The 25,585-nt window shown below is 42.1% G+C and overlaps 2 protein-coding genes across 2 annotated transcripts; one reads left to right on the top strand and one right to left on the bottom strand.

Annotated features, from left to right (window-relative positions):
- Window positions 1–8,557: 8,557 nt before the first annotated feature.
- On the top strand, window positions 8,558–15,784 carry LOC120026760 (CUB domain-containing protein 1-like). The gene is made up of 10 exons (XM_038971479.1): window positions 8,558–8,780; window positions 9,056–9,406; window positions 9,528–9,737; window positions 9,909–10,265; window positions 10,417–10,779; window positions 11,064–11,261; window positions 11,641–11,856; window positions 12,499–12,855; window positions 15,030–15,114; window positions 15,253–15,784. Exons 1-10 carry the CDS (start codon window positions 8,558–8,560, stop codon window positions 15,782–15,784), a joined length of 2,892 nt encoding a protein of 963 aa, XP_038827407.1.
- A 1,493-nt stretch (window positions 15,785–17,277) lies between these two features.
- Window positions 17,278–23,988, bottom strand: LOC120026759 (tetranectin-like). The gene is made up of 5 exons (XM_038971478.1): window positions 23,975–23,988; window positions 20,030–20,153; window positions 18,220–18,253; window positions 17,794–17,892; window positions 17,278–17,675 (listed from the first exon to the last, which is right to left on the bottom strand). The coding sequence occupies exons 1-5, from the start codon at window positions 23,986–23,988 to the stop codon at window positions 17,278–17,280; spliced, it is 669 nt and encodes a 222-aa protein (XP_038827406.1).
- Between the last annotated feature and the right edge of the window lie 1,597 nt (window positions 23,989–25,585).

The following is a 25,585-nucleotide window of genomic DNA, read 5'->3' as shown; positions in this document are numbered from 1 at the left end:
TGGGATATGCAACTATTTCATTACTCACTCACTCAACTTTCCAAACATAACAAATAAAAATAAACACACACCACACCATCCACACATACTGTGCCTTCTGTTTACTTAGTTTTTATCTTCACTATGTAGAAATAGTGCTTGTGTTCAATTAGTTATATGTGAAGATTTATAGAAAAGCTATATTTTGTATTGTATTGTTACAATCAGTAACCGGGCTTGAATTGTGTTTATTTTCCTCATCTATGAGAACTTTGTAATTTTTAAAATAACCATGGAGTAATCTTTGTGTCTCTGAACAACTGGTTATCAATATATAGTTTATCAACGACGAGAGCTACTCGTTTCGCTTTTAATCTATTTTCTTTGAAAATTGGATACAGAACTTTGCGCCGTTCTGCAATTTCTTTCGGAAACTGATCATTCATGCCAATTTTGGTCCCAGCAAGTCTTTTACCCAGGCTTTTAACCATTATTTTATCTTTAAATGAAGCAAATTTGGCAACGATTGGGCGTTCGTACCTCTGCCCTCTCTGTCCGAGGCGGTGTACACGTTCAAGTTGGATCTTATCGATAACTTCGCGTGGAATCTGAAGCGCTGCAAAAAGGAACTCTCTAACTACAGATTCAGGAACCTCTCCTTCTTTCTCTTGGATACCTGTAAGTACCAAATTCTCTCTCATGGATCTAGTTTGTATGTCCAGTAAGCATTCCTTCAGAACGTTGTTCTCCTTTTTAAATTCATTCATTTCGGTTTCAATCTTATTGACTGTCCCTTTTAGCGCGTGTGTTTCCTTCTCCAAAGCCGCAGCTTTTTCATCACTCATCTCTAGGCTTGCCTTCAACTCTTTTATATCTTTACTAACTAATTCAAGTATACCCAGTTTGTCATTTATTGATTTTAACAGATCGGTTTTGACCTTTACCATTGCCGGTGGTGAGAATATTAGATCATCAGTGTCGGTTGAGGAGTCACGTTTTCGTTTTTGAATCGGTTCCCCTGTCTTACTCTCCGTCATGTTTGGGTGTTGCTTGTTTTCGTAATATTTGTCGATAAATGTCTCTAGTCTTAGGATTTGTTTTGTGTTATTATCCAGATTGAAGGTTATCACCCACCAGATTATTTAGTGCTAATATTTTAGTCTAATTTAGCAGATATTTCGAATATTATGTTTTATCTTGAGGTGCTCTACATAACTTCATTCAGTCCGCCATTACCTTTACGTTACCTTTACGTCCGCCGTCTCTACGTCTGGGACCTGTTGGATCGGAGGGTGAGGGATAGGGCCATTCCCCCAAGAAATGTCCGGGAACTTGCAGGTGCCTTGGTGGAAGAGTAGGGTAACATCTCACAGCAAGAACTGGCAAAAGTGGTGCAGTCCATGAGGAGGAGATGCACTGCAGTACTTAATCCAGCTGGTGGCAAACCAGATACTGACTGTTGATTTTACATTTAATACATTTAAACTCAGTTTTTCACAATTCCTGACATTTAATCCTTGTAAATATTCCCTGTTTTAGGTCAGTTAGGATCACCACTTTATTTTAAGAATGTGAAATGTCAGAATAATAGTAGAGAGAATGATTTATTTCAGCTATTCTTTCATCACATTCCCAGTGGGTCAGAAGTTTACATACGCTCAATTAGTATTGGGTAGCATTGCCTTTAAATTGTTTAACTTATGTCAAACGTTTCAAATGCCTTCCACAAACTTCCCACAATAAGTTGGGTGAATTTTGGCCCATTCCTCCTGACAGAGCTGGTGTAACTGAGTCAGGTTTTGTAGTAGAGGTCGACCGATTTATGATTTTTCAACACCGTTACCGATTATTGGAGGACCAAAGAAAGTCGATACCGATTATTCGGCCGATTTTAAATGTGCAACTGCAGATGGGGACAAAATCCATACTTTTTGGAGAAATGTCCTCTGGTCTGATGGAACAAAAATAGAACTGTTTGGCCATAATGACCATCGTTATGTTTGGAGGAAAAAGGGGGAGGCTTGCAAGCCGAAGAACACCATCCCAACCCAACCGTGAAGCATGAGGGTGGCAGCATCATGTTGTGGGGGTGCTTTGCTGCAGGACGGATTGGTGCACTTCACAAAATAGACATCATCATGAGGAAGGGAAATTGTGTGGATATATTGAAGCAGCATCTCAAGACATCAGTCAGGAAGTTAAAGCTTGGTCGCAAATGGGTCTTCCAAATGGACAATGACCCCAAGCATAGTTCTAAAGTTGTGGCAAAATGGCTTAAGGACAAGTCAAGGTATTGGAGTGGCCATCACAAGGCCCTGACCTCAATCCTATAGAAAATTTGTGGGCAGAACTGAAAAAGTGTGTGTGAGCAAGGAGGCCTACACACCTGACGCAGTTACACAAGCTCTGTCAGGAGGAATTGGCCAAAATTCACTCAACTTATTGTGGGAAGCTTGTGGAAGGCTACCCAAAACTAGAGGTCGATCGATTATGATTTTTCAACGCCGATACCGATTATTGGAGGACCAAAAAAAGCCGATACAGGTTAATCAGACGATTTTTATATATATATTTGAAATAATGACAATTACAACAATACTGAATGAACACTTATTTTAACTTAATATAATACATCAATAAAATCAATTTAGCCTCAAATAAATAATGAAACATGTTCAATTTGGTTTAAATAATGCAAAAACACAGTGTTGGAGAAGAAAGTAAAAGTGCAATATGTGCCATGTAAGAAAGCTAACGTTTAAGCTCCTTGCTCATAACATGAGAACATATGGAAGCTGGTGGTTCCTTTTAACATGAGTCTTCAATATTCCCAGCTAAGAAGTTTTAGGTTGTAGTTATTATAGGACTATTTCTCTCTCTACGATTTGTATTTCATATACCTTTGACTATTGGATGTTCTTATAGGCACTTTAGTATTGCCAGTGTAACAGTAGCTTCCATCCCTCTCCTCGCCGCTACCTGGGCTCGAACCAGGAACACATCGACAACAGCCACCCTCGAAGCAGCGTTACCCATGCAGAGCAAGGGGAACAACTACTCCAAGTCTGAGCGAGTGACGTTTGAAACGGTATTAGCGCGCACCCCACTAACTAGCTAGCCATTTCACATTGGTTACACCAGCCTAATCTCGGGAGTTGATAGGCTTGAATTCATAAACAGCAGAGCTGCTGGCAAAACGCACGAAAGTGCTGTTTGAGTGAATGCTTACGAGTCTGCTGGTGCCCACCATCGCTTAGTCAGACTGCTCTACCAAATCATAGACTTAATTATAACATAATAACACACAGAAATACGAGCCTTAGGTCATTAATATGGTCGAATCTGGAAACTATCAATTCGAAAACAAAACGTTTATTCTTTCAGTGAAATACGGAACCGTTCCGTATTTTATCTAACGGGTGGCATCCATCAGTCTAAATATTCCTGTTACATTGCACAACCTTCAATGTTCTGTCATAATTACGTAAAATTCTGGCAAATTAGTTCGCAACGAGCCAGGCGGCCCAAACTGTTGCATATACCCTGACTCTGCGTGCAATGAACGCAAGAGAAGTGACATAATTTGACCTGGTTAATATTGCCTGCTAACCTGGATTTCTTTTAGCTAAATATGCAGGTTTAAAAATATATAAATCTGTGTATTGGTTTTAAGAAATGGTTAGGTACACGTTGGAGCAACGACAGTCCTTTTTCGCGAATGCACACTGCATCGATTATATGCAACGCAGGACACGCTAGATAAACTAGTAATATCATCAACCATGTGTAGTTATAACTAGTGATTATGATTGATTGTTTTTTATAAGATACGTTTGATGCTAGCTAGCAACTTACCGTGGCTTCTTACTGCATTCGCGTAACAGGCGGGCTCCTCGTGAGGCAGGTGGTTAGAGCGTTGGACTAGTTTAACCGTAAGGTTGCAAGATTGAATCCCTGAGCTGACAAGGTAAAAATCTGTCGTTCTGCCCCTGAACAAGGCAGTTAACCCACCGTTCCTAGGCCGTAATTGAAAATAAGAATGTGTTCTTAACTGACTTGCCTAGTTAAATAAATGTGTAAAAAAATATATATATATAATCGGCAAAATCGGCGTCCAAAATTACCGATTTCCGATTGTTTTGAAAACTTGAAATCGGCCCTAATTAATCGGCCATTTGTAGGCCTCCTTGCTCGCACCCGCTTTTTCAGTTCTGCCCACAAATGTTCTATGGGATTGAGGTCAGGGCTTTGTGACGGCCACTCCAATACCTTGACTTTGTTGTCCTTAAGCCATTTTGCCATAACTTTGGAAGTATGCTTGGGGTCATTGTCCATTTGAAAGACCCATTTATTTTTTATTTTTAAATTTTTTAAAAATTTGATCCCCTTTTCTCCCCAATTTTCGTGGTATCCAATCGCTAGTAATTACTATCTTGTCTCATCGCTACAACTCCCGTACGGGCTCAGGAGAGACGAAGGTCGAAAGCCACGCGTCCTCCGAAGCACAACCCAACCAAGCCGCACTGCTTCTTAACACAGCGCGCCTCCAACCCGGAAGCCAGCCGCACCAATGTGTCGGAGGAAACACCCCCTTGGTTAGCGCGCACTGCGCCCGGCCCGCCACAGGAGTCGCTGGAGCGCGATGAGACAAGGATATCCCTCCCGGCCAAACCCTCCCTAACCCGGACGACGCTAGCCCAATTGTGCGTCGCCCCACGGACCTCCCGGTCGCGGCCGGCTGCGACAGCGCCTGGGCGCGAACCCAGAGACTCTGGTGGCGCAGCTAGCACTGCGATGCAGTGCCCGAGACCACTGCGCCACCCGGGAGGCCCGGAAGACCCATTTATGACCAAGCTTTAACTTCCTGATGTCTTGAGATGTTGCGTCCATATATCCACATAATGTTCCTTCCTCATGAAGCCATCTATTTTGTTAAGTGTACCAGTCCCTCCTGCAGCAAATCACCCCCACAACATGATGCTGCCACCCCGTGCTTCACAGTTGGGATGGTGTTCTTCGGCTTGCAAGCATCCCCCTTTTTCCTCCAAACATAACGATGTCATTATGGCCAAACAGTTCTATTTTTGTTACATCAGACCAGAGGACATTTCTCCAAAAAGTATGATCTTTGTCCCCATGTGCAGTTGCAAACCGTAGTCTGTTTTTTTTATGGTGGTTTTGGAGCTATGGCTTCTTCCTTGCTGAGCAGCCTTTCAGGTTATGTCGATATAGGACTCGTTTTACTGTGGATATAGATACTTTTGTACCTGTTTCCTCCAGCATCTTCACAAGGTCCTTTGCTGCTGTTCTGGGATTGATTTGCACTTTTCGCACCAAAGTACGTTCATCTCTAGGAGACAGAATGCGTCTCCTTCTTGAGTGGTATGACGGCTACGTGGTCCCATGGTGTTTGTACAGATGAACGTGGTACCTTCAGGTTTGGAAATTGCTCCCAAGGATGAACCAGACTTGTGGAGGTCTCCAATTTTTTTTTCTTCTGAGGTCTTGGCTGATTTCTTTTGATTTTCCCATGATGTCAAGCAAAGAGGCACTGAGTTTGAAGGTAGGCCTTGAAATACAGCCACAGGTACACCTCCAATTGACTCAAATGATGTCATTTAACAGAAGCTTCTAAAGCCATGACATCATTTTCTGGAGTTTTCCAAGCTGTTTAAAGGTACTGTCAACTTAGTGTATGTTAACTTCTGACCTACTGCAATTGTGATGCAGTGAAATAATCTGTCTGTAAACAATTGTTGGAAAAATTACTTGTCATGCACAAAGTAGATGTCCTAACCGACTTGCCAAAACTATAGTTTGTTAACAAGAAATGGAGTCGTTAATGACTCCAACCTAAGTGTATGTTAACTTCCGACTTCAACTGTATAGTGTATGTGGGTTTTTGGTAACAGGATGACAAGACCCTAGGCAATATTTTTTTTAAATTTACAAGAGGCAAATTCATTTTGCAAAAGTTAATATAAATGTTGATATTAGTTGGCAAGGGTCTTAACTTCAACATTTATAGTGTTTTGATGTATTTCTAATACCTTTTTAAGACTTTTTCTGGTAGATGATTCTAAAACCCTTTTCCATCTGCTTGATATACTTTACTTAAAAAAAAATATAGACTCTTGCATTTTGGTGCTCATGGGTCCTTTTACATAGCCAGTTGCTACAAAGCAAAAATATGAAGCTTTACCGCTTGCTCTGTAATATGAGTAGTATTTTGATTTCAATAACAATTTTCTTATTTAATTTATGAATATTGAAAAATATAAACATGATAATATATATTTTATCTGATTACTTTTTCAATATATTGTGTAACATAATATACTCTACAGGCATATCAAAGTTTTAAAGTTATTGCCCGTTTTATACTGAGAAATTGGTTAAATTGGTTAAATTGCCTACTATGTCAATCACAGCCCTCTGTTTACTTGTATCATTGCACATCCTGTTAATCACCCGCAGAGGGCGAACATTTTGAATCTATTTTCTCATTCACTCTGTTGGTAGCCTCGGCTTCCAGTATTCAGTACGAAAAAACGTAGTGGAACGTTCAATTAAATGGAAATGGTGCTGTACTGAAAGACCAGTTGAAAAACAGAGAGGGGTCAGGTTGTGGGTCGAAATGCACCGCTGCCTTTTAAATACGTCACTCATTGCTTCAAGGCACACCCACAGAACTGTGCAAACGTACCTTTGTCTGTTCAAGAGTGTACAAGAACGTTTTGGGGTAACGTTTTAAGTACAAACCGTTCCGCAAACTGAATGCACCCCAATATGCAGACCAGAGCGGCCCCGCCCCTATTAGATAAAGAGAGCCGGATGTCTCGCTTTCGCTTCCGTCTCCAGATACTCTAACTTCTTTAAAGATATAGTTCACCCAAATTATAGAATGACATATTGGTTTCCTCACCCTGTAATCAGTCTATGGCCAAAAAGGCTAATATCGGTCCCATAACTTGAATTGGATTTGTGCCACAAATACTCAAACGTTAGCATGTGGAAACCGTGCCAAGGAATTTAAACCAAGGCATGGATTGCTTTCATACCTTGTCCATAGACTACTTACAGGGTAAGGAAGCCAATGTGTAATTTGGGTGAACTATCTCTTTTTAAGCCTCTTTCTGACAAGAACTTCTACAGGCTTTCATATAAAGGTGAAAGCCTGGTAGAGGATACTCTGTTGGTAATGCGTACAAATTATATTATAACTGTAAAAGTATCAGATCCCACTCTGGAACTTGGATATGCCGGTAGAGTATATTTCATTGTTTGGTTATGTTATTAATGTTGAATTGTTAATATGTCGATATGCTATTCAAAGACAAAAGAGATCCTACCATGGTAATTTTGGGCATAGACCAGTCACCTGACACAGGACTTGATACAGCGTACTTCCTGTCAATTTGAATGTAACAGAAGGGCATTTCCATCAAAAATGACCCATGAGGGCCTCAAGTGGCGCACGAGTGGCGCAGTGGTCTTAAGGCACTGCATCTCAGTGCTAGCTGTGCCACTGGAGTTTCTGGGTTCAAGTCCAGGCTCTGTCGAAGCCGGCCGCTACCGGGAGACCCATGGGGTGGCGCACAATTGGCACAGCGTCGTCCGGGTTAGGGGAGGGTTTGACCGGCAGGGATGTCCTTGTCCCATCGCGCACTAGCGACTCCTATGGAGGGCCGGGCGCAGTACATGGTCGCCAGGTGCACAGTGTTTCCTCCAACACATTGGTGCAGCTGGGTTCCGGGTTAAGTGGGCATTGTGTCAAGAAGCAGTGCATTTCTGTGTAGTGCATTTCTGTGTAGTACAGACCAGGACCCATTACCATAATTCCGTTACCAGGTGTAAATCCAATTAATTTGCTGTAGTTCAATAACCAAAATAGATTTGTTTTCAAACTCAGGGTCCCATGTCATAGTTTGACACCCCATTCTTTCTGAAGACATCTTTTGAATCTTAATTCAGAGCAGATATTTAAGAGTTCTTGGAAAACGTGCTTACATAAAAAGAGATTTGACCATATTTCCGTTACCAAAGTTTGCATCTGCACAGTTCTTCCACTAAATTAGTTTTTGTAAAATTTTCAGTGGAAATTGTTCAAAGTAGTCCTTGTGCATAGAGTTGTATGGTTTGTTAAATTTTGAAATCAATGGTTTTTGTTTGGCATACATTTTTTAAAGTGAAAAAAACCAAAGTGAAAGCGTAACTCCATTACCGTGGAATTGCCCAGAACCTCCATTAATATTTTCCTTTGAAGGAACATGTAGTGTTCTGTAAGGATGTGTATTTGTGAAATAACTGGTGCAGCCTTAAGTCCAGACATGACAATGGGTTCTAGCCTGCTCCCAATGTTCAGTGAAACTTAACTACTATGTCACTGTTTTATAATCTTTTTTTCCATGTATTTTTGTTACCTTCAGCTCAAAACTCTTAGCCTGTTCATTGACTCCAACAACAGTTGTACTACTCAATACAATGACATAGTAGTGAACTAGCCTTTTCAGTTTGGACTATTTGCAAAATATAAAAATAACCTTTTCTTCGTTCTGTTCACTCAGAATGTCTGCGCATGACCGTCCGCCCTGACAAAGATGCTACTGTGACTGTGTCGTCCTCACTGCTCCTTCCATTGGAACAGTGTTCCGTATGCAAGGTCAATGGCGCTGAGAATGACACCCAGACGACCTGTCACTCATCGCTGGCCCTGGTCCCCGATGAGGATGTCACCTTGCTCTTCAACTGCACTGAACCACCACAAAGTGCTTTCGTCATCCAGATCCACAGGAAAATCAGTGAGTCTAGAGAAACTTTGTAGTATTGGATTTCATTTTAGACTGCCAGCTCAATTCGATCAAACCAGTATTGCCGTATTTACACAGTCAAAAATATGTACAACACAGGCAGATGCTTCAGAATTTGACATCCTGGGGTGGTAGTTGTCAGCGACGATGCTGCATTAAAAACAGTTAAGGCTACCTTTTAGATCTGGCCCCAAGGGTGAACCGTTAAGCAGGTTTTGTTTAGGTTTCTTCCCGTCTTACCTGTTATGTGATTTTATTTTACCCAGAATGCACCAATGACACCTGCAGCCCTGCCACAGGTGTGGCTCAGCCTTCCCTCTTCTCAGAGTTCATTAGAACACTCGTCTGGGACCTAAGTGTGCCGGAGAAGACCGTTATGAGTTTGGACTTCCCTGTTGACAGGCTGAAGGAGATGACTGAATCAGAGTTGTGTCAAGATGGCTACCAGTACACTGTAACCAGGACCAACACTGAAGGAGAGGTCAAAACTCAGACATACTGCAAGAATGGCCTCGTGGCTCACCTTCATATACCGAGCCAAGCCACGGTGTCTTTGCAAGTTCAAAAAGGCCGAGAGGTGGATTCCTCTATATTCACGGCCAAACCAATAAAGAAACGTAAGCTCTTTCAACTGTTCTGTTCATGTCTAACTCTAATGTGAGAAGTGTATGTACAGTGAATTATCTTTTGTTGAAATCAGATCTATAAATTAGTGCTTACGTTTCAAATTTTCTTCAGAGAGCCGGATGATCTCCGTGACTCCAGAGCCAGACACTATCGTCACCATCAGCAGAAACACCAAAGCCAAAGAGTGCAGTGTGTGCGTTGGGGAGGGGCCTACCTGCAACCCCAAAGAACTCGTCCTGAGAGCTGCCCGCAACACCTCTGTGAAGTTCACCTGCCCACAGCCACAAGATGTCTTCAGTGTAGAGATCAACAGGGAGATTGGTAAGACACCTCAGACCCATTTTCCTGGCCTAAACAGGGCCCTGACCTGACCGGTTTTCTAGGAGCATTTGATTGAGCATGCCTAACACAATGGACCCAATGAAATAGTCTCGAAAGTGCAAAAGCTGCTCATCTGTTAGCTTCACGAATACAATATTTTTTATCCTCCAGATTGCACAGAGATCACCTGCAGCGGGAACATCGTCCAGGCAGAATCCTCCCTCTTCCCAGACTTCAACAGAACCTTCACCTGGGACCTGAAAGTTCCACCTGGCCTTTCCTTCCAGCTGGACTTCCCATCGCCGGGAATGAGACAGATTCCACCCTCTGAGACCTGTCCTGACGAGCATACCTACGCCATCATCACGTACCAGCGCACAGGGCTCGCCACCATCGGCATTTTTTGCCCAGACGGCAGCATCACTAGGGTCCAGGTGTTGTACAAGGGCCGGGTGTCCCTGCAGGTCCCTAGGGATAGGAAGCTGGAGCCGCTGGACTTCAAGGTCACCGTCGGACCGGAAATTAAAAGTGAGTGTCTGGCAGCTGTTGGAGGAGCCATAAAAAATGAATGCCTGTTGAGGTCACTGAGTTAATCTCTATTAGCTTGTATGTATTCGGGAGACCTCCCTTTACAGAATTACTCATGTCATTATACCTCATTTAACCCCTTTCCTTCCAGTGCTGGCTGTGGTAAAAGTCAACCTACCTCGAGGGGTGTCAGATACAGACTTCTTCTCAGCCAACTACCCTAGAGGTTTCCCTGATGACGACCTGATGAGGTGGGACTTCACGGTGCCCGGCATGCATAACTACACGGTTAACTTCCTGAATCACACAGAGTCTCTTTGCCAGAAGAAGGAAGTGATGGTGATGTACCACAAGGCGCGTGGGAAGGTGGGCATCCAGAAGAACCTGGCGGACCCCCAGCCAACACACAGGCAGGGCAGCTTCACCATGACCCTGTTTAACTGTGAGACCGACAGGACCAAACCGGGCCTGTCCCTCAAATTTAGTGTCTCGGTGATGAGGAGCGGCCATCCAGGTACAAAGGCTATTGGCAATCATAAATTGTTATGACATGATTTGTGTTGTAAGCAATTACAAGTAAGATCCAAAAATGCTTCTTTATTCTATACATGCAATCTGTTAAACCAACCCTAGACTTCCAAACCAATATAACTAATATTTCCATTATAAATGTTTAAAAAACATATTGTAGCCTAAAATTAGCCTGCTCATTCATTCAATCAAATAAATTGAGTGGTGATCGATGACCTATTTCTCAGAAGATGATTGTGCCTGTTTTGTCTTTTGTTCCCTGGTCAGTTCTCTGCACTGTAAATCTGTCAGAGGATGAAAGGCTAGTCCTCCACTTTGAGAAGAGGGGATCGGACCCCTACTGTGAGATGAGGAAGGACTCTGTGCTCCAGGAGAAGATCACAGTTCCCTCAGGGACCAAAGCCAGGCTTTCTTTCCTGGACTGTCCGAGTGAAGACCTACGCCTGACAGCCATAAAAACCATAGGTACTGTAACAATGCATACATTAGCGTTGCATGTGTTGCCTCCAAAACATAGAAACGACTATGGATAGTGTCTATGCCTTTCTCACTTAAGCTTCTTATTAGAGTACATTTGTGACAAAGCTAGAACAAATGGTCTTTGTCTTTTGTTTATTATCTAAAGATGTGATGGACTAAGAATATGAATGTATGTAAACCCATTATAATATCTCAAGCCTCTGTGGATCTATTCCAGGATGCCGGAGTTTAGACTCGTGCTCCGTGACTGGGACTCTCCTCACGGTCCCTAAAATGCCGACGTGCCTCCCTACGCTACTCCAAAGCTTCACCTGTCATGTCATTATCCCAGTATATGGCACCGTGGATTTACTGTCCCCCACAGGAAACCTCAGGCAGTCCCTGCCAGGACAGGAGTGCAATGGCAGTGTCTCCCTTCACGTAGCAGAGGGTGATGGGTCCTCCATTGGCTACTTCTGCTCCGAAGGCATCATTCGCAAAATCCAAGTGCACTCCAACGTCTCTATTACTGCCACAGCGAAGGACCTTAGCCTGATTCAAGGGCATTTCCTCAATGTGTCCTTCAGTGAAGAAATCTCAGGTATGCTAACTGGTTTCGCAGTTGTTGTTTTTTCATTTTTAAAATCTTTTAAAGTAACTATTCAGTGAAAATCTCACTTAACAGTTCTGTTAACTCATACCCAAATAATGTTGTTGACTCATCCTGTACCTCTATTGGTGGCCAAAGCATAAATTCACTTCAAACTTTTGTCTCAGACAGTTTCAAAAATGCTTTCCGTTTCCTCAGAGTATGATGTCATACGCATGAGGAGGATGAGCTGACCAATCAGCGGTCTATTTCTAATTAATGTTTTTAATGACCGGTATAAGCCCACACCATTCTGTTGTTGGGGTACACCACCACCATTCCAACACAGAAACGCTGCGTTTGAACATACTTAATTAAACAAAATTGTACGGATAAGAATTTCACTCATTTTGTAATTAATTATAGGTCATATTTCATAGAAGTCTGGAAACAGTTACTTTAATACTCTCTTCACTTACCTTTTTATGGTTCCTTGGGTAACATCCACAAGAGGGCACAGACATACAGCAATGGCAAGGGGATTTGTTTTAAAAATGGATTCAATGGAAAATTTACATTCTCACTCTCTTCAACCTCTGTGTTCAAACTGTATTGAAAATGTATTGTTCTTCGTCACTTCCTTTTGTCCCTCAGACAGCATCATATATACAGTCCAGCCCAGATTGGGTTCCCCTGCCCTCCTGGCCACCCCAAACTGGCCCAGCGGCATGAAGCCATACTCCACCGTGTCCTGGATCATCAATCTGCCGGGCCACCTCCAGGCGGACCTGCTGTTGACCAACATCAGCCAGCCCAAGTGTGGCAAGGGGCACACGTTCATCAAAGTGCAGACCCTGGCCTCTCCAGAGGAGATATTGAGTCGCAGGGAGGATAAGGAGGCAGAGGACAAGCTGATGGTCCCTGAGAGCTTCTATCTCAACATGTCCAACTGTATGCCGGAGAACGGACACTTCAGTGTGCTCAGCATTGTTACCCTGCAGGAGACTAGCAGTAAGGGACCTGTTTGTATTGTTACGATAGAGTTGTGACTGAATATGTTTGTGCTAAGATATCTGCATAATTCTAGCATTCGTCTCACAAGACCTTTTTGGTTATTTCAATAACTCTTAAGAGATCTAAAATGAGGGCAAAAATAAATCAATAATAGTTTTTTTAATTGGATGTCTATCTTAAATGACATCAATACACGTTAGTAGGGATGCTTTATGTTCTCATAATCATCAACACAGTATTTAGGGGTGCTGGCAGCGAAGCTTGACTCAACTCAGAATATATGTTCATCCCTCTACTAAGTGTGAAAAAAGCTGCGTGATATGTCAAGAGATGGAAGAGAAAATCACAACTTTCTAAGAAATAAATACTGCGCTCTCAATCAAACCCTAATAACTCAACTTCTCTTTGTGTCAAAGCAGGTGTTGAGATATATATATATATACACACACAGTGCCTTCGAAAATTATTCAGACCCCTTGAATTTTTCCACATTTTGTTACATTACAGCCTTATTCTAAATACTTCTTTCCCTCAGCAATCTACACACAATACCCCATAATGAAAAAGCAAAAACAGATGTTGATACTTTTTGCACATTTTATAAAAAACAGAACTACCTTATTTAAAGTATTCACCCCCTTTGCTACGAGACTCGAAATTGATCTCAGGTGCATCCTGTTTCCATTGATCATCCTTGAGATGTTTCTACATCTTGATTGGAGTCCACCTGAGGTCAATTCAATTGATTGGACATGATTTGGAAAGGCACACACCTGACTATATAAGGTACCACAGTTGACAGTGCATGTCAGAGCAAAAACCAAGCCATGAGGTCGAAGGAATTGTCCGTAGAGCTCTGAGACAGGATTGTGTCGCTGCACAGATCTGGGGAACGGTACCAAAAACATTCTGCAGCATTGAAGGTCCCTGAGAACACAGTGGCCTCCATCATTCTTAAATGGCAGATGTTTGTAACCACCAAGACTCTTCCTAGAGTTGACCGTCAGGCCAAACTGAGCAATCGGGGGAGAAGGGCCTTGGTCAGGGAGGTGACCAAGAACCTGATGGTCACGCTGACAGAGCTCTAGAGTTCCTCTGTGGAGATAAGAGAAACTTCCAAAAGGACAACCATCTCTGCAGCACTCCACCAATCAGGCCTTTATGGTAGAGTGGCCAGACGGAAGGCACTCCTCAGTAAAAGGCACCCCGCTTGGAGTTTGCCAAAAGGCACCTAAAGACTCAGACCATGAGAAACAACATTTTTTGAGGGTCTGATGAAACCAAGATTGAACTCTTTGGCCTGAATTCCAAGCGTCACATCTGGAAGAAACCTGGCAATCCCTACGGTGAAGCATGGTGGCGGCAGCATCATGTTGTGGGGATGTTTTTCAGCAGCACGGACTGGGAGACTACTGATGAAAACCTGCTCCAGAGCGCTCAGGACCTCGACTGGGGGCGAAGGTTCACCTTCCGACAGGACAACGACCCTAAGCACACAGCTTAGACACACGCAGAAGTGGCTTCGTGACAAGTCTCTAAATGTCCTTGAGTGGCCCAGCCAGAGCCCGGACTTGAACCCGATCTAACATCTGGAGAGACATGGAAATAGCTGTGCAGCAATGCTCCCCATCCAACCTGACAGAGCTTGAGAGGCTCTGCAGAGAAGAATGGGATATACTCCCCAAATACAGGTGTACCAAGCTTGTAGCGTCATACCCAAGAAGACTCGAGGCTGTAATTACTGCCAAAGGTGCTTCAAGTACTGAGTAAAGGGTCTAAATACTTATGTAAATGTGATATTTCAGTTTTTTATTTTGAATAAATTAGCAAACATTTCTAAAAATCTGTTTTGCTTTGTCATTATGGGGTACTGTGTGTAGATTGATGAGGGGGGGAAACAATTTAATACATTTTAGAGTAAGGCTATAACAAAACAAAATGTGTAAAAAGTCAAGAGGTCTGAATACTGTCTGAAGGCACTGTGTATGTATGACAACACATCAAAGATGAGTGTTTTGAATCGTTTCAAAGGGTTTATAATGCTTCTATGCAACTGTGTTCCAGCCTGCTCATAAGCCAGCACCTCATGTCATTGCTACTTGCAGCTATATTTGTCTCATTCTTACCATTATGTAATCATGAGTCTCTCTTTCTCGTGTGTGTCTCTGTAGAGCTGCTCCTGAGCGGCATCCTGGGTGCTGTGGGAGCAGTGCTGCTCCTTATGCTTATTGTGCTGACAGTCTTCTTGGTGTTAAGGTGAGAACACCTGCCTTACCATAACAATCTATATATAGCTTTGATGTTGAGGTCATTTTATGACTGCCCCCCCCCCTCCCCCCATAGTGTGGTGTCTGCTTGACTCAACCATTTGTATTCTTCTTTTGTGCTTTACAGGAAGAAGAAAAGAATGATGGTCAAAGAGGCTTCCAGCTACATAGGGAAAGGGAATATCTTCATCCCAGGCGACCATGTGTTCCCCAAAACTCGGTCCGACAGCGAGCCGCACGTTTACGCCTCCATCGAAGACACCATGGTGTACAGCCACCTGTTGCGCGAGCCCAGCTACGTGGGCACCATCCAGGACCACTTCCAAGGACAGCCGGTCGACACCTATCGGACATTCATGGCGCTCCAGGACAGAGTGCCAGAGATCACAGAGACAGCTGCAGACCATGAGCCTGAACTGGTGCCTGAGATGGACGAGTATAGACCTTTCTTGGACCCGTCGGAAACCTTCATCCCGTCGAGACCTCGCACACCCATTGACCGCCAGGACAGCATGGGCTTCATGGACCGCAGGATGGTAGACAATGAGCTGTACACGTTCAAGAGCACTGGGGATATAAATACGATTAGACTGTCGGGGGCAGACCAAATCCTAAATCCAGAGACCTTCATCGACTCTAAGGGGGAGGGACCCATTTAGCGTGAGGTGGTACTGTGAGATGGACTACTGTTACTCATTTCACATAGCTCAAAATGTTTCAGGTTCACTGTAGTGGAGAAATGGGGTGTAAATGTGCCTTTGCATAACATTCAGGGAGTCTGTATTAGTGGTGTTGTGCCTACTGCACAAAAACCATCAGACAAATTACTATTACTGCCTTTCATTGGAGCCTCAGTCTGTTTCCTCCAAGCTCAACATGGTGCTGCTCTTCTGTGTTTACATTACTGGTCTACTTGGTTTTTGTGTATATTTCTTGATAGTATTTTAATTGTTTTATATGCTAGTATATATTTAATACATTGAATGTTGCCCTGGACACTGGTGTGTCATGGGTTTAAGAGCAGGGATGCTTGTTTTGTTTGTTAGTTTTGTACATAGCATTTTTTGCATTGTTTATGCTTTGTGGCAAGGGTTTTTCTATGTAAATGTGTTTTTATAAATTTCTCTGCCAATCTTTGTATTTTTATAAATTCCTTAGACATTTTGAGTGGTCTGAGTACAGTGTGATATTGTGAATAATACTGTATCTAGGATAGATAAGGGAATCGATCCAAAACGATATTGCTTCAGAAGGTGTCTTGTTGTGATGAGAAAAGTGACATTCTTTCATCCTTTGTCTAAAACCTGTGACCTTTTAAAGTCCTGGCTTGTAGTTTGTTATAACAGGAACTTCAACCACGGAAGACAGGATGATTGTTTTCATTGAAGGTTTTCATTGGAGTAGTTACCAAGAGGTTACCGTTTAAGGGAAACAACCAAACCTTTAGCAAGACGCCAAGGGCCAACAGATTATGACAATCCTCTTGCGGTAATAAACGTTTGTGTTTACAATTTTGTCTCATCTCTGTTCGAAGGTAAAAAAATAAAAAAAACTTTCCCCGCTACAATATTAAGATTTGATACATGTTAAATGAACGTGTCTTCCTAAGACGTTTTCTTTGTTCAGTAATGTGTAATAGTTGGGTTTTCATTGTCTTTACATTTTCTTAGACAAACCCCTATTATAATTTCATAACTTTTATTGAGATGTATATGTGTTCAGGCTAGACATCTTGTGATTAAAAACAAACAAGTATTCAAAGGCTAGCTCTCTGAAATAATTGTTGTAAATTAGAAAGGAAAGCAACAGATTAAGTACCATAAATCTAGATGATAACGTAAGGATCTCATACTTGTGCATATTCACATGAAAATGTGTCATTGTCATTGGGACAGTTTCGCCGGACACAGATTAATCCTAGTCCTGGATAATCCTTCATCTGTGTCCAAGAAACCACCTCCATGTTTTACAAAGAATTCTCCAACATTTTTGTCTGGGTATCAGCTCTAGAAAAGTGTCAGTAACTTGTTAAAAAATATACATTTTCAGGGGTTGAATTTAAAACCAAAGCGTACATTGTAGAAAATAATTCAAGGTAGCGAACAAGAAATATAATTCAAGCATGGGAAATGCAGCTAACAAATGGTGTGCCTCAGACTATGTTGAACTCGCAGACAGAGGCCTTCTCCTCACGACAGTTCTTGTCTAACCATTTCCCACCAGTGGCCTCTGAGAGGATGACACAGTTCTGGGAACGATCTGTCTTTGGGGATCTGGAATCAGAGTCCCAGTTCTTGTAGAGGATGCTGTTGCCCACCTGATCCATCCAGTTGCCCTCAGTCACCATGTCGCTGATGCCCAGCCAGATCTGCTCGCCTGGGCCGATGCTCTGGTAGACGTAGTCGCTGAGCTGGTCATTCTGGTCCTTGGACAAGGGGGTACCGAGTACACCCCCCAGGGCAATGCAGTCGTCAAAGGCTGTGTGGTAGCTTTTCTTCCGCGGCTCAGCCAGGAAACACTTGCCATGAACCTTGACCCCTTTCAAACAAACTGAGGAGCCAAGTGAAAAGTGTAGTGTCAGAGCATCTTTAGAAGTGTTAAAACAGAAACCGATACTGTTATTTATGTCCAAAGGGTCCTGAACAATACCAGTATGTGTGAATCTCACCTGACTGCAAAGCCTGTTGCTCCTTCATAATATTTAGATCCTGAACAATGTCGTCAATCTGCTTCTGCAGCTCCTCTATGGCTGCATCTTTTCCTTCATCTGGAGCACGACAGAACAGAAACGGGGGAGGGGAACAGGATGGACTCAAAGATGACACAAAGTTTGAGCAATAGGCTACTCCTCCAGTGAGGTGACAATGCCAGATGTGTTGCTTGAAATTATTGATGTGTATTGCAGGCAATGTTCTGGCAAGACTAATAAAATCATATTTTACTCAAAATAGTTAATCTTCCCGAACAATGAGAGCTGTGTGTAACAAACATTTAATTTCTCTCAGATTCAAAATGATTGATTAAAAACAATTTCAACACTGGACGTAAATATCATTCTGACCATTATATAGAGTGTGAGGCACCCACCACCTACCCTTTTTAACCGTTTTCTTCGTAGGGAAAGCCTGCTGGAATGAGCAGTTCACCAAGAGGAGTATTCCAAAAACCAAACAGGTTCTTCTGAACTCCATGGTTAGATCTGTTGTTGAATGACTGCTTCAATGTGGAGCCTGGCAATTTATGTCCTCTCTCCTCCACAAAAGGAAAAAAACAGTGTAATTGAAAACTGATGCCTGGAGCTGGAGCTGTCCAACCTCAGAACCTGATACTCTCTCAGTCCCAGACATCGCATGCACTGTGACATCCTTATCTGATTTCTGCACGTCCCAGCGGTCCCACCCTGTACTTTGAAAAAGAAAAATAGGGTGTAGTGGTTCTAATATGAGTCAAATGGCATCTCTTATTCACTTTATGGTCAACTAAATCAGTTGTCTTTGGTATTATTGCAATGCAAATTCATTTCTTTGCTTTTATTTTTTTAAACTCAGGATCTTGGTCAGGTTTTTAAATGGTGAAGTAGGATACATACGTGTTTCTTTGGACCGGTATCCTCTCTGGCAAAGTAGACCATTTGCTCCAGGCCACGGTTCTTAGGCAGTGGAAATGGTCCTGTCTCACATCTGCTCTTTTGGTTGTGCACTTTATGCTCCTCTGATGAATCTGACACGTGTTAAGGACAATAGGACACAGTGACTATCGCCATCAGAATATCTACTCAATTACAGAAAAAGATATTCAGAGATATTCAGTTATAGAGGTATACAGTATAAGTAGTCTTCGGTTTTAACTTCACTAAATGCTGAACATTCGTTGTAATCCTGACCAATCGGGAAGACAAAAGTAAGAGGCTTAGTTTTTATTTGAGCCATTTGAATGGCAAGAACACACTGCTCAAGTTACACATTTGTTGAATTTGGTCATTATTTGTACATTCAATAGTGGTAAAAACATGTTTGCTATCTGCCGCCTCCACCTTAGTTCAGCATTCAAGTAAACATCATTAACCTTTTATCAAAATACTCATACAGGTCATTTCTATAGGTGATTCAAAATTTCCCTGCTTTGAAGTGTAGGGAAGACAGACACATTTAACACTGTTGCATAAACTTTTTTTTTTTTTTTTAAAGCCTACTTTCTGTCTCTTCTTTCCCAGACACTCCTTCTGCAGAAGCTCCATGAGGGCTTTCCCTACCCGTTTCCCTGTCTGTAGAGATATACAACAGAGCATAAAAATGTGTGTGTGTGTGTAACTATACTTGTGGGGACCAGAAGTCCCCACAAGAATAGTAAACGAACAAAAATTGTCCCCACAAGGTCGAATACTATTTCTAGGGGGTTTAGGGTTAAGGTTAGAATTAGGTTTAGGGTTAGGAGCTAGGCTTAGTTTTAGGGTGAGGGTTAGCAGCTAGGGTTTGGTTTAGGGTTAAGATTACGTTTTCAGGTTAAGGTTAGGTTTAAGGTTAGGGTAAGGGTACTGGTTAGGTTTATGGGTTACGGAAAAAATTATTTTGGATGGGACTGAATTATGTGTCCCCACTAGGTTAGTTGTACAAGACTGTGTGTGTGTGTGTGTGTGTGTGTGTGTGTGTATCGTTCTCCGGTATACAGCACCTGGATACATATACATTGCATTGCATTCACATAAACAAAATGAACTGTACATTCACACACACTTCATGAATTTCCTCTGCACAAAATTCCCCCAAAGGGTGTAATTGTGTAAACAACTTTGTGATGTGCTGATAAGGTTCAACTTTGATACAGCTGAACATTCAATGCTAACACGTTTGTTGTGGTGAGAGACGACAGATGATATGAAGAGGAGCGCAGGCGTCCTATCTCACCTCTGTCATCTCAAAGATGCTCTCTGGGTCCAGGCTGCCTCCTCCCACCTTCCTGACGCAGGTGACCGTCCCCTTGTGTGTGACAGAGATGATCAGGATGGCCACTGAACACGGCCACCTTCTCCTACAGTGTGGCGTCCACCACAAATAAAAGACAATGACTAAATTGGCAAAACTCATAAAAGGAATGAAATCAACGAAAACGTGTTTCTCATAAGGTTAGCATAGGTTGTGCACTCTTGCAAACAATGTGTCCACTCCGACAATGAGAACCGGAAGACTGGCATAATAATACTGAATGCCTTCAAATAAATTACCTTAACCAAAGTAACAAACATTGTAGATGAGACATTCTAGGAATTAACGGCAAATGTACTACTGGTGATATGTAATTGGGAATTGATATACACTAACAATCAAACGCAAACAATTCACACAATGAAGTTATGAAACAATTAAAGAGCACAAATTGGCGGGAGAGAGCGCACTGGAGAAGTGCATCTGCGCGCATGGTCAATCCAACGTCTGCATTGGCCATGCAGCATTTATGGTGATGTGGCCTCCGCAGAAGTCAGAGCATTCATATTTCCTGCGCTTCACAGAGCAGCGCAGAGGTGTTGTCATATAAGTGAGTTTGTGTTCATACAGGATGGCCTCTGAATGCCTCTGGAGGCTCAGCAATTGCGTCAAACCCTCCACATGGAGCCTCCCTCCTACATTTTTGGATCAAGTATAAATTGGCTTTTAGTCTAGGTCTGCGCAATGGATTAGTTCCCTGAGATGGGCGCAAATATATATATTTGTTACTGCTCGCCTAAAACAATCTCGGTCGACTAATTGGGGTCAGCCCTAACTGATATAGAATCATAATAATAAAGATAAAACAAATTATACTAATTACGAAAAGAAATAATTTAACGTTTGAAAATTGCATCAATGCTGAATAGCGAGACGCAGACAGTCCATTTGGCCGTGCCAACGTTCTTCTCATCTTTGTCCACTACAATATTAAAACTTGTCCCCACGGATGACACTCCCCTTGTCTGCTTCTTTTCACTATACTCGTTCTCCTGTAACTTTCGTTTTACTTTAATGAAAAAGGCCTATATCTTCGCAATCAACAGTAGCCTAGGCCAAGGTTCATTTCACTCGCTCTCTCCTCAGCAGCAGGCGTACGTGAGGTAAGCAGCCGGAACCAGTTTCAGCTATACGTTTTATTAAGTTGGAATTGGCTGACATAGATAACGAGCTCGCGCAGTTCTCATCACCTTACACATTAAATTAACAGAGGATGGGTCCAATCAATTGTAATTGCACATGCCCGAGGCCTTGAACAAAAAATATAAATGCAACATGCAACAATTTCAAAGATTTTACTGAGTTAGAGTTCATATAAGGAAATTAGTTAATTGAAATACATTCATTAGGCCCTAATCTATGGATTTCACACGACTGGGAATACAGATATGCATCTGTTGGCCACTGATACCTTAAATTAAAAGGTAGGGGCATGGATCAGAAAACCAATCAGTATCTGGTGTGACCAATGTTTTCCTTGTGCAGCAAGACACATCTCCTTCCAGTAGAGTTGATCAGGCTGTTGATTGTGGCCTGAGGAATGTTGTCCCACTCCTCTTCAATGGCTGTGCGAAGTTGCTGGATATTGGCGGGAACTGGAACGTGCTGTCGTAAACGTTGATCCAGAGCATCCCAAACATGCTCAATGGGTGACATATCTGGTGAGTATGCAGGCCATGGAAGAACTGGGACAGTTTTATCTTCCAGGAATTGTGTACAGACCTTGCGATATGAGGTTGTGAATTATCATGCTGAAACATGGTGATGGTGGCGGATGAATGGCACGATAATTGGCCTCAAGATCTCATCACGGTATCTCTGTGCATTCAAATTGCCATTGATAAAATGCAACTGTGTTCGTTGTCCATAGTTTATGCCTGCCCATACCATAATCCACCGCCACCATAGGGGACTCTGTTTACAACGTTGACATCAGCAGACCCCTCTGCAGTTGTGAGGCCGGTTGGACGTACTGCTAAATTCTCTGAAACAAAGTTGGAGGTGGCTTATGGTAGAGAAATTAACATTGAATTATCTGGCAACAACCTTGGTAGACATTCTAGCAGTCCAGCATGCCAATTGCACGTTCCCTCAAAACTTGAGACATCTGTGGCATTGTGTTGTGTGACAAAACCGCACATTTTAGAGTGGCCTTTTATTGTCCCCAGCACAAAGTGCACCTGTGTAATGATAATGCTGTTTAATCAGCTCCTTGATATGCCACACATGTCAAGTGGATGGATCATCTTAGCTAAGGAGAAATGCTCACTAACAAGATGTAAACAACTTTGTGCACAACATTTTAGAGAAATAAGCTTTTTGGGTATATGGAACATTTCGGGGATCTTTTATTTCAGCTCATGAAACATGGGACCAACACTTTACATATCGAGTTTATATTTTTGTTGAGTGTATATCAGACCCACCAAGACCTGAGACAGACGTCTGTATTTAAGAAGGATCCCGGGATCTCAGAATTTCAGGTCTGTTGGAGCAGATACTGTGGCAGCATACAGAAAGCATGCAGCATACAGAAAGATAGAAGATTGCAACAGTCTAATCTAATGACAGTTTGGCAAACAAGGCAACATTGATCATTATGAAGTGTTCAGGATGTTGAAATAGGAGTGCATTAGTGTAAACATTTGACATTTTAGTAATATAGCAGACGCTCTTATCCAGAGCGACTTACAAACAGTGCATTCATCTTGAGATAGCTAGGTGAGAAAAAAACATATCACAATCGTAGCAAGTACATTTTGTCTCAACAAAGTATTTATGTCTGGCTGAAATAGCTAAATCCACTCATTTGAAGGGGTGTCCACATACTTTTGTATATATAGTGTAATATAATTACCGGCAGGACTTCTATAGGGCTACTTGCACTCAAACCATGAAAAGGTCAAACCAGAGGGCAAGACGCAAAACGTCATTTAATGCTGCAATATAATAACCTGTTTGTATTTCACCCATAAACATTGAGCAATGACTTGACTTACTATTGATATTAACCTAATAAAGTTAAGAAACTTTTATGAAGGTTTGGTGTGGTATAGTGCACCAGAGCGCCAACTGACTCAGGTTGAGCCTTGAGGTGAGGAAGAATGTTTTAGGTCTACCAGAGTTGCTCCTTTAATCTAACAATACAATGCTTATCTTTATTAAAAAAAAAAAACGAATTTGCCTCCTTCTGTACGCCTACATCTGTATAGCAGTAGTAGCCTATCTGTGACAAGGATAACGAATGCATGTCGGGAACATAGCGCCTGCATATCTCTACCTTTCCATCTGCCTCTAGGCCTAGGCCTAAGCTTCTCTTCCTTTATATCCCTTTTTAAAATATCAATATCATACAGTAGACGTCTAGGCCTATAGGCCTATGTGCATGCATGCAATGCCCTAACGCATTTAGCGCTCAAATCTCTAACATCTGAGGTGGACAATTATTGTTTTAGGAAAGTAAAAAACAATAAAACAATAGGCTATAAAGTTTTTAATATGCTACACATCGAAACACAACGTTTTTTTGTAATTTGTTCTAGGCAGTTTAAAGGTCATGTAACTGTGGATAATTTTGCCAATATCGCTCGTTTATTAATGGCGCTGGCAGCAACCCGTCTGAGATTTCTTTCTCTCTCAGATCTGAACCGGTCTCTCGGATCTGAACTGACAAGGGTATGTTTGGGTCTATTTTCCCACGGGTCTTACTGTTCTCGGGTCCATTTGGAACTTTACCACAAAAAATAATAATATATATATATATATCGGTCAGGTGGAAAAGCCACGGATCCATTTCTGAATTGGTCCAACTTTTTGGACCTGTGAAGACCTCTACTTTGAGGCCCCGTTTCGGTGTCAGTCACTCACCAGCACGACCACATAGAGCACTCAGCAGTGTTCCCCAGGGAAGATGCAAAGGCATTTCAGGTCCACACTGCATCTGTTGTTGAACAATTTGTACAGGGTGTTGCTCAACTCCATGCCCAGTTCATCACCACCCCAAAACTCTGTTGTGGCATTGGCAGAGCTAGGATAGGGACAGCAAGAGGGCGACTCATCATAGATGACTCGTTACAACACTACGTCCAGAGTCCCTCATATTAGAATTATACTGTACTCGACCAGAAGCAACAATGTACTCACCAATCAACAAAAACTCCAGGTAGACCTCATCTGGGACAATTATTTCCCGCAAAAAAATAAACTAAACATGAGCATGTAGCAATATCTTTCAGAATGAAACCTACGGATAAACCATGCATAATACACACCTTTTCGGCCTCACTGACTTGTACAGTATCCTTGATGCATCAACACTCGTGTTTTTCAGCTGTCTCACGTCATCAAAGAGCGGCAAAAAGGCATAGATAATATATATACATTTATCTGCTTCTTATTATACCTCAGTGCCTGAACCTATTTAGATCGTTCCTGGATCAGTGTAGAAATCAACACAGTTCTACCATTCGATTCTACTGCACAAATTTTTGTATGTATTTTTGGACCGTTTGAATTGGTACTTTATAGCCTTTCAGATAACATGTAAATGAGCTTCTTACGCATTCAAACTCAGACATTTTTTTTTGTAGATTTTTCTTCGACTACTGCTATGTTTAATTTAGACATATTTTTATGAACAAAATAGCAATAGCTATTTCTCAAAGGTGAGGAAAATAGATCTACTAGGACTACTTTATCGTGCAGTGGGAGTTTAAATTGATTTAGCTACATAGCCCAAAGACCGGCAGATGGCGATATTGAGTAGTTTCATCTTACCGTCCAAATGGAATACACGCAGCCAGCTATACACTCCTATCCCCCATGGACTGGTTCATACATAAAACATTTCTTCCTCAACTCGATTTAATGGCGAGAAGGCGGGGATAATATGTGTACTTTCTTTATGAAACACCCCTTTCCACAACCATGCTAGAGCGCCTAATGCCTAGGAATGCTAGTCCTGGTGTCTAATCATTAAGCTGATTCTGGTTTACTCCAAATAGAAAACGCAAATGAGAGTTTCTATTGGACAAATTCAGGTAGGTCCCTCCACGTTTCATCTGCTTCCGTTTGGTTCTTAAACAGTAAACGTTAATGAATACACCCCTAGATGTTGTGTATTGCATTCAGCCAATCAGGTTGCAGTAGTCTGTTGTTTACCCCTGGCTGAATACAGGGCAGATCATCAGGAAGTAGCATTAGCCACTAGCATGGTGGTGAAAAAAGTATTTCATAAAGAAAGTATGTATATTTTCCACGTTTTTTACATTCCTTCTCGCAATTAAATCGAGTTAAGGAGGAAATCAATGCATTTGCAGCCGGATTGGAGAATGTTTGATGTACGAACTGGTCCATATGCATGTACTATATAGACAGCTGCATGCGTTTGCTTTGGACGGTAAGATGAAACGACTCATATCGCCATCTGTCGGTCTTTAAACTATTAGTTACGCTGATATCCTAGGTCAGTTTTTAGTA

The sequence above is a fragment of the Salvelinus namaycush genome, chromosome 32, assembly GCF_016432855.1.
Source record: "Salvelinus namaycush isolate Seneca chromosome 32, SaNama_1.0, whole genome shotgun sequence".
Classification (NCBI taxonomy): domain Eukaryota; kingdom Metazoa; phylum Chordata; class Actinopteri; order Salmoniformes; family Salmonidae; genus Salvelinus; species Salvelinus namaycush.
Note: the sequence above shows the minus strand (reverse complement) of the source record. Positions and strands in the feature narration are given on the sequence as shown.

Coding starts and splice junctions, on each gene's coding strand:
- LOC120026760 (XM_038971479.1), top strand. CDS start 8,558: ATGACCGTCCGCCCTGACAAAGATGCTACTGTGACTGTGTCGTCCTCA. Junction 10,780..11,063: donor GATGAGGAGCGGCCATCCAG/GTACAAAGGCTA, acceptor TTCCCTGGTCAG/TTCTCTGCACTGTAAATCTG. Junction 11,262..11,640: donor GACAGCCATAAAAACCATAG/GTACTGTAACAA, acceptor TGTCCCCCACAG/GAAACCTCAGGCAGTCCCTG.
- LOC120026759 (XM_038971478.1), bottom strand. Junction 17,893..18,219: donor GAAGAAAACGGTTAAAAAGG/GTAGGTGGTGGG, acceptor GTCGTGCTCCAG/ATGAAGGAAAAGATGCAGCC. Junction 17,676..17,793: donor GCAACAGGCTTTGCAGTCAG/GTGAGATTCACA, acceptor TTGGCTCCTCAG/TTTGTTTGAAAGGGGTCAAG.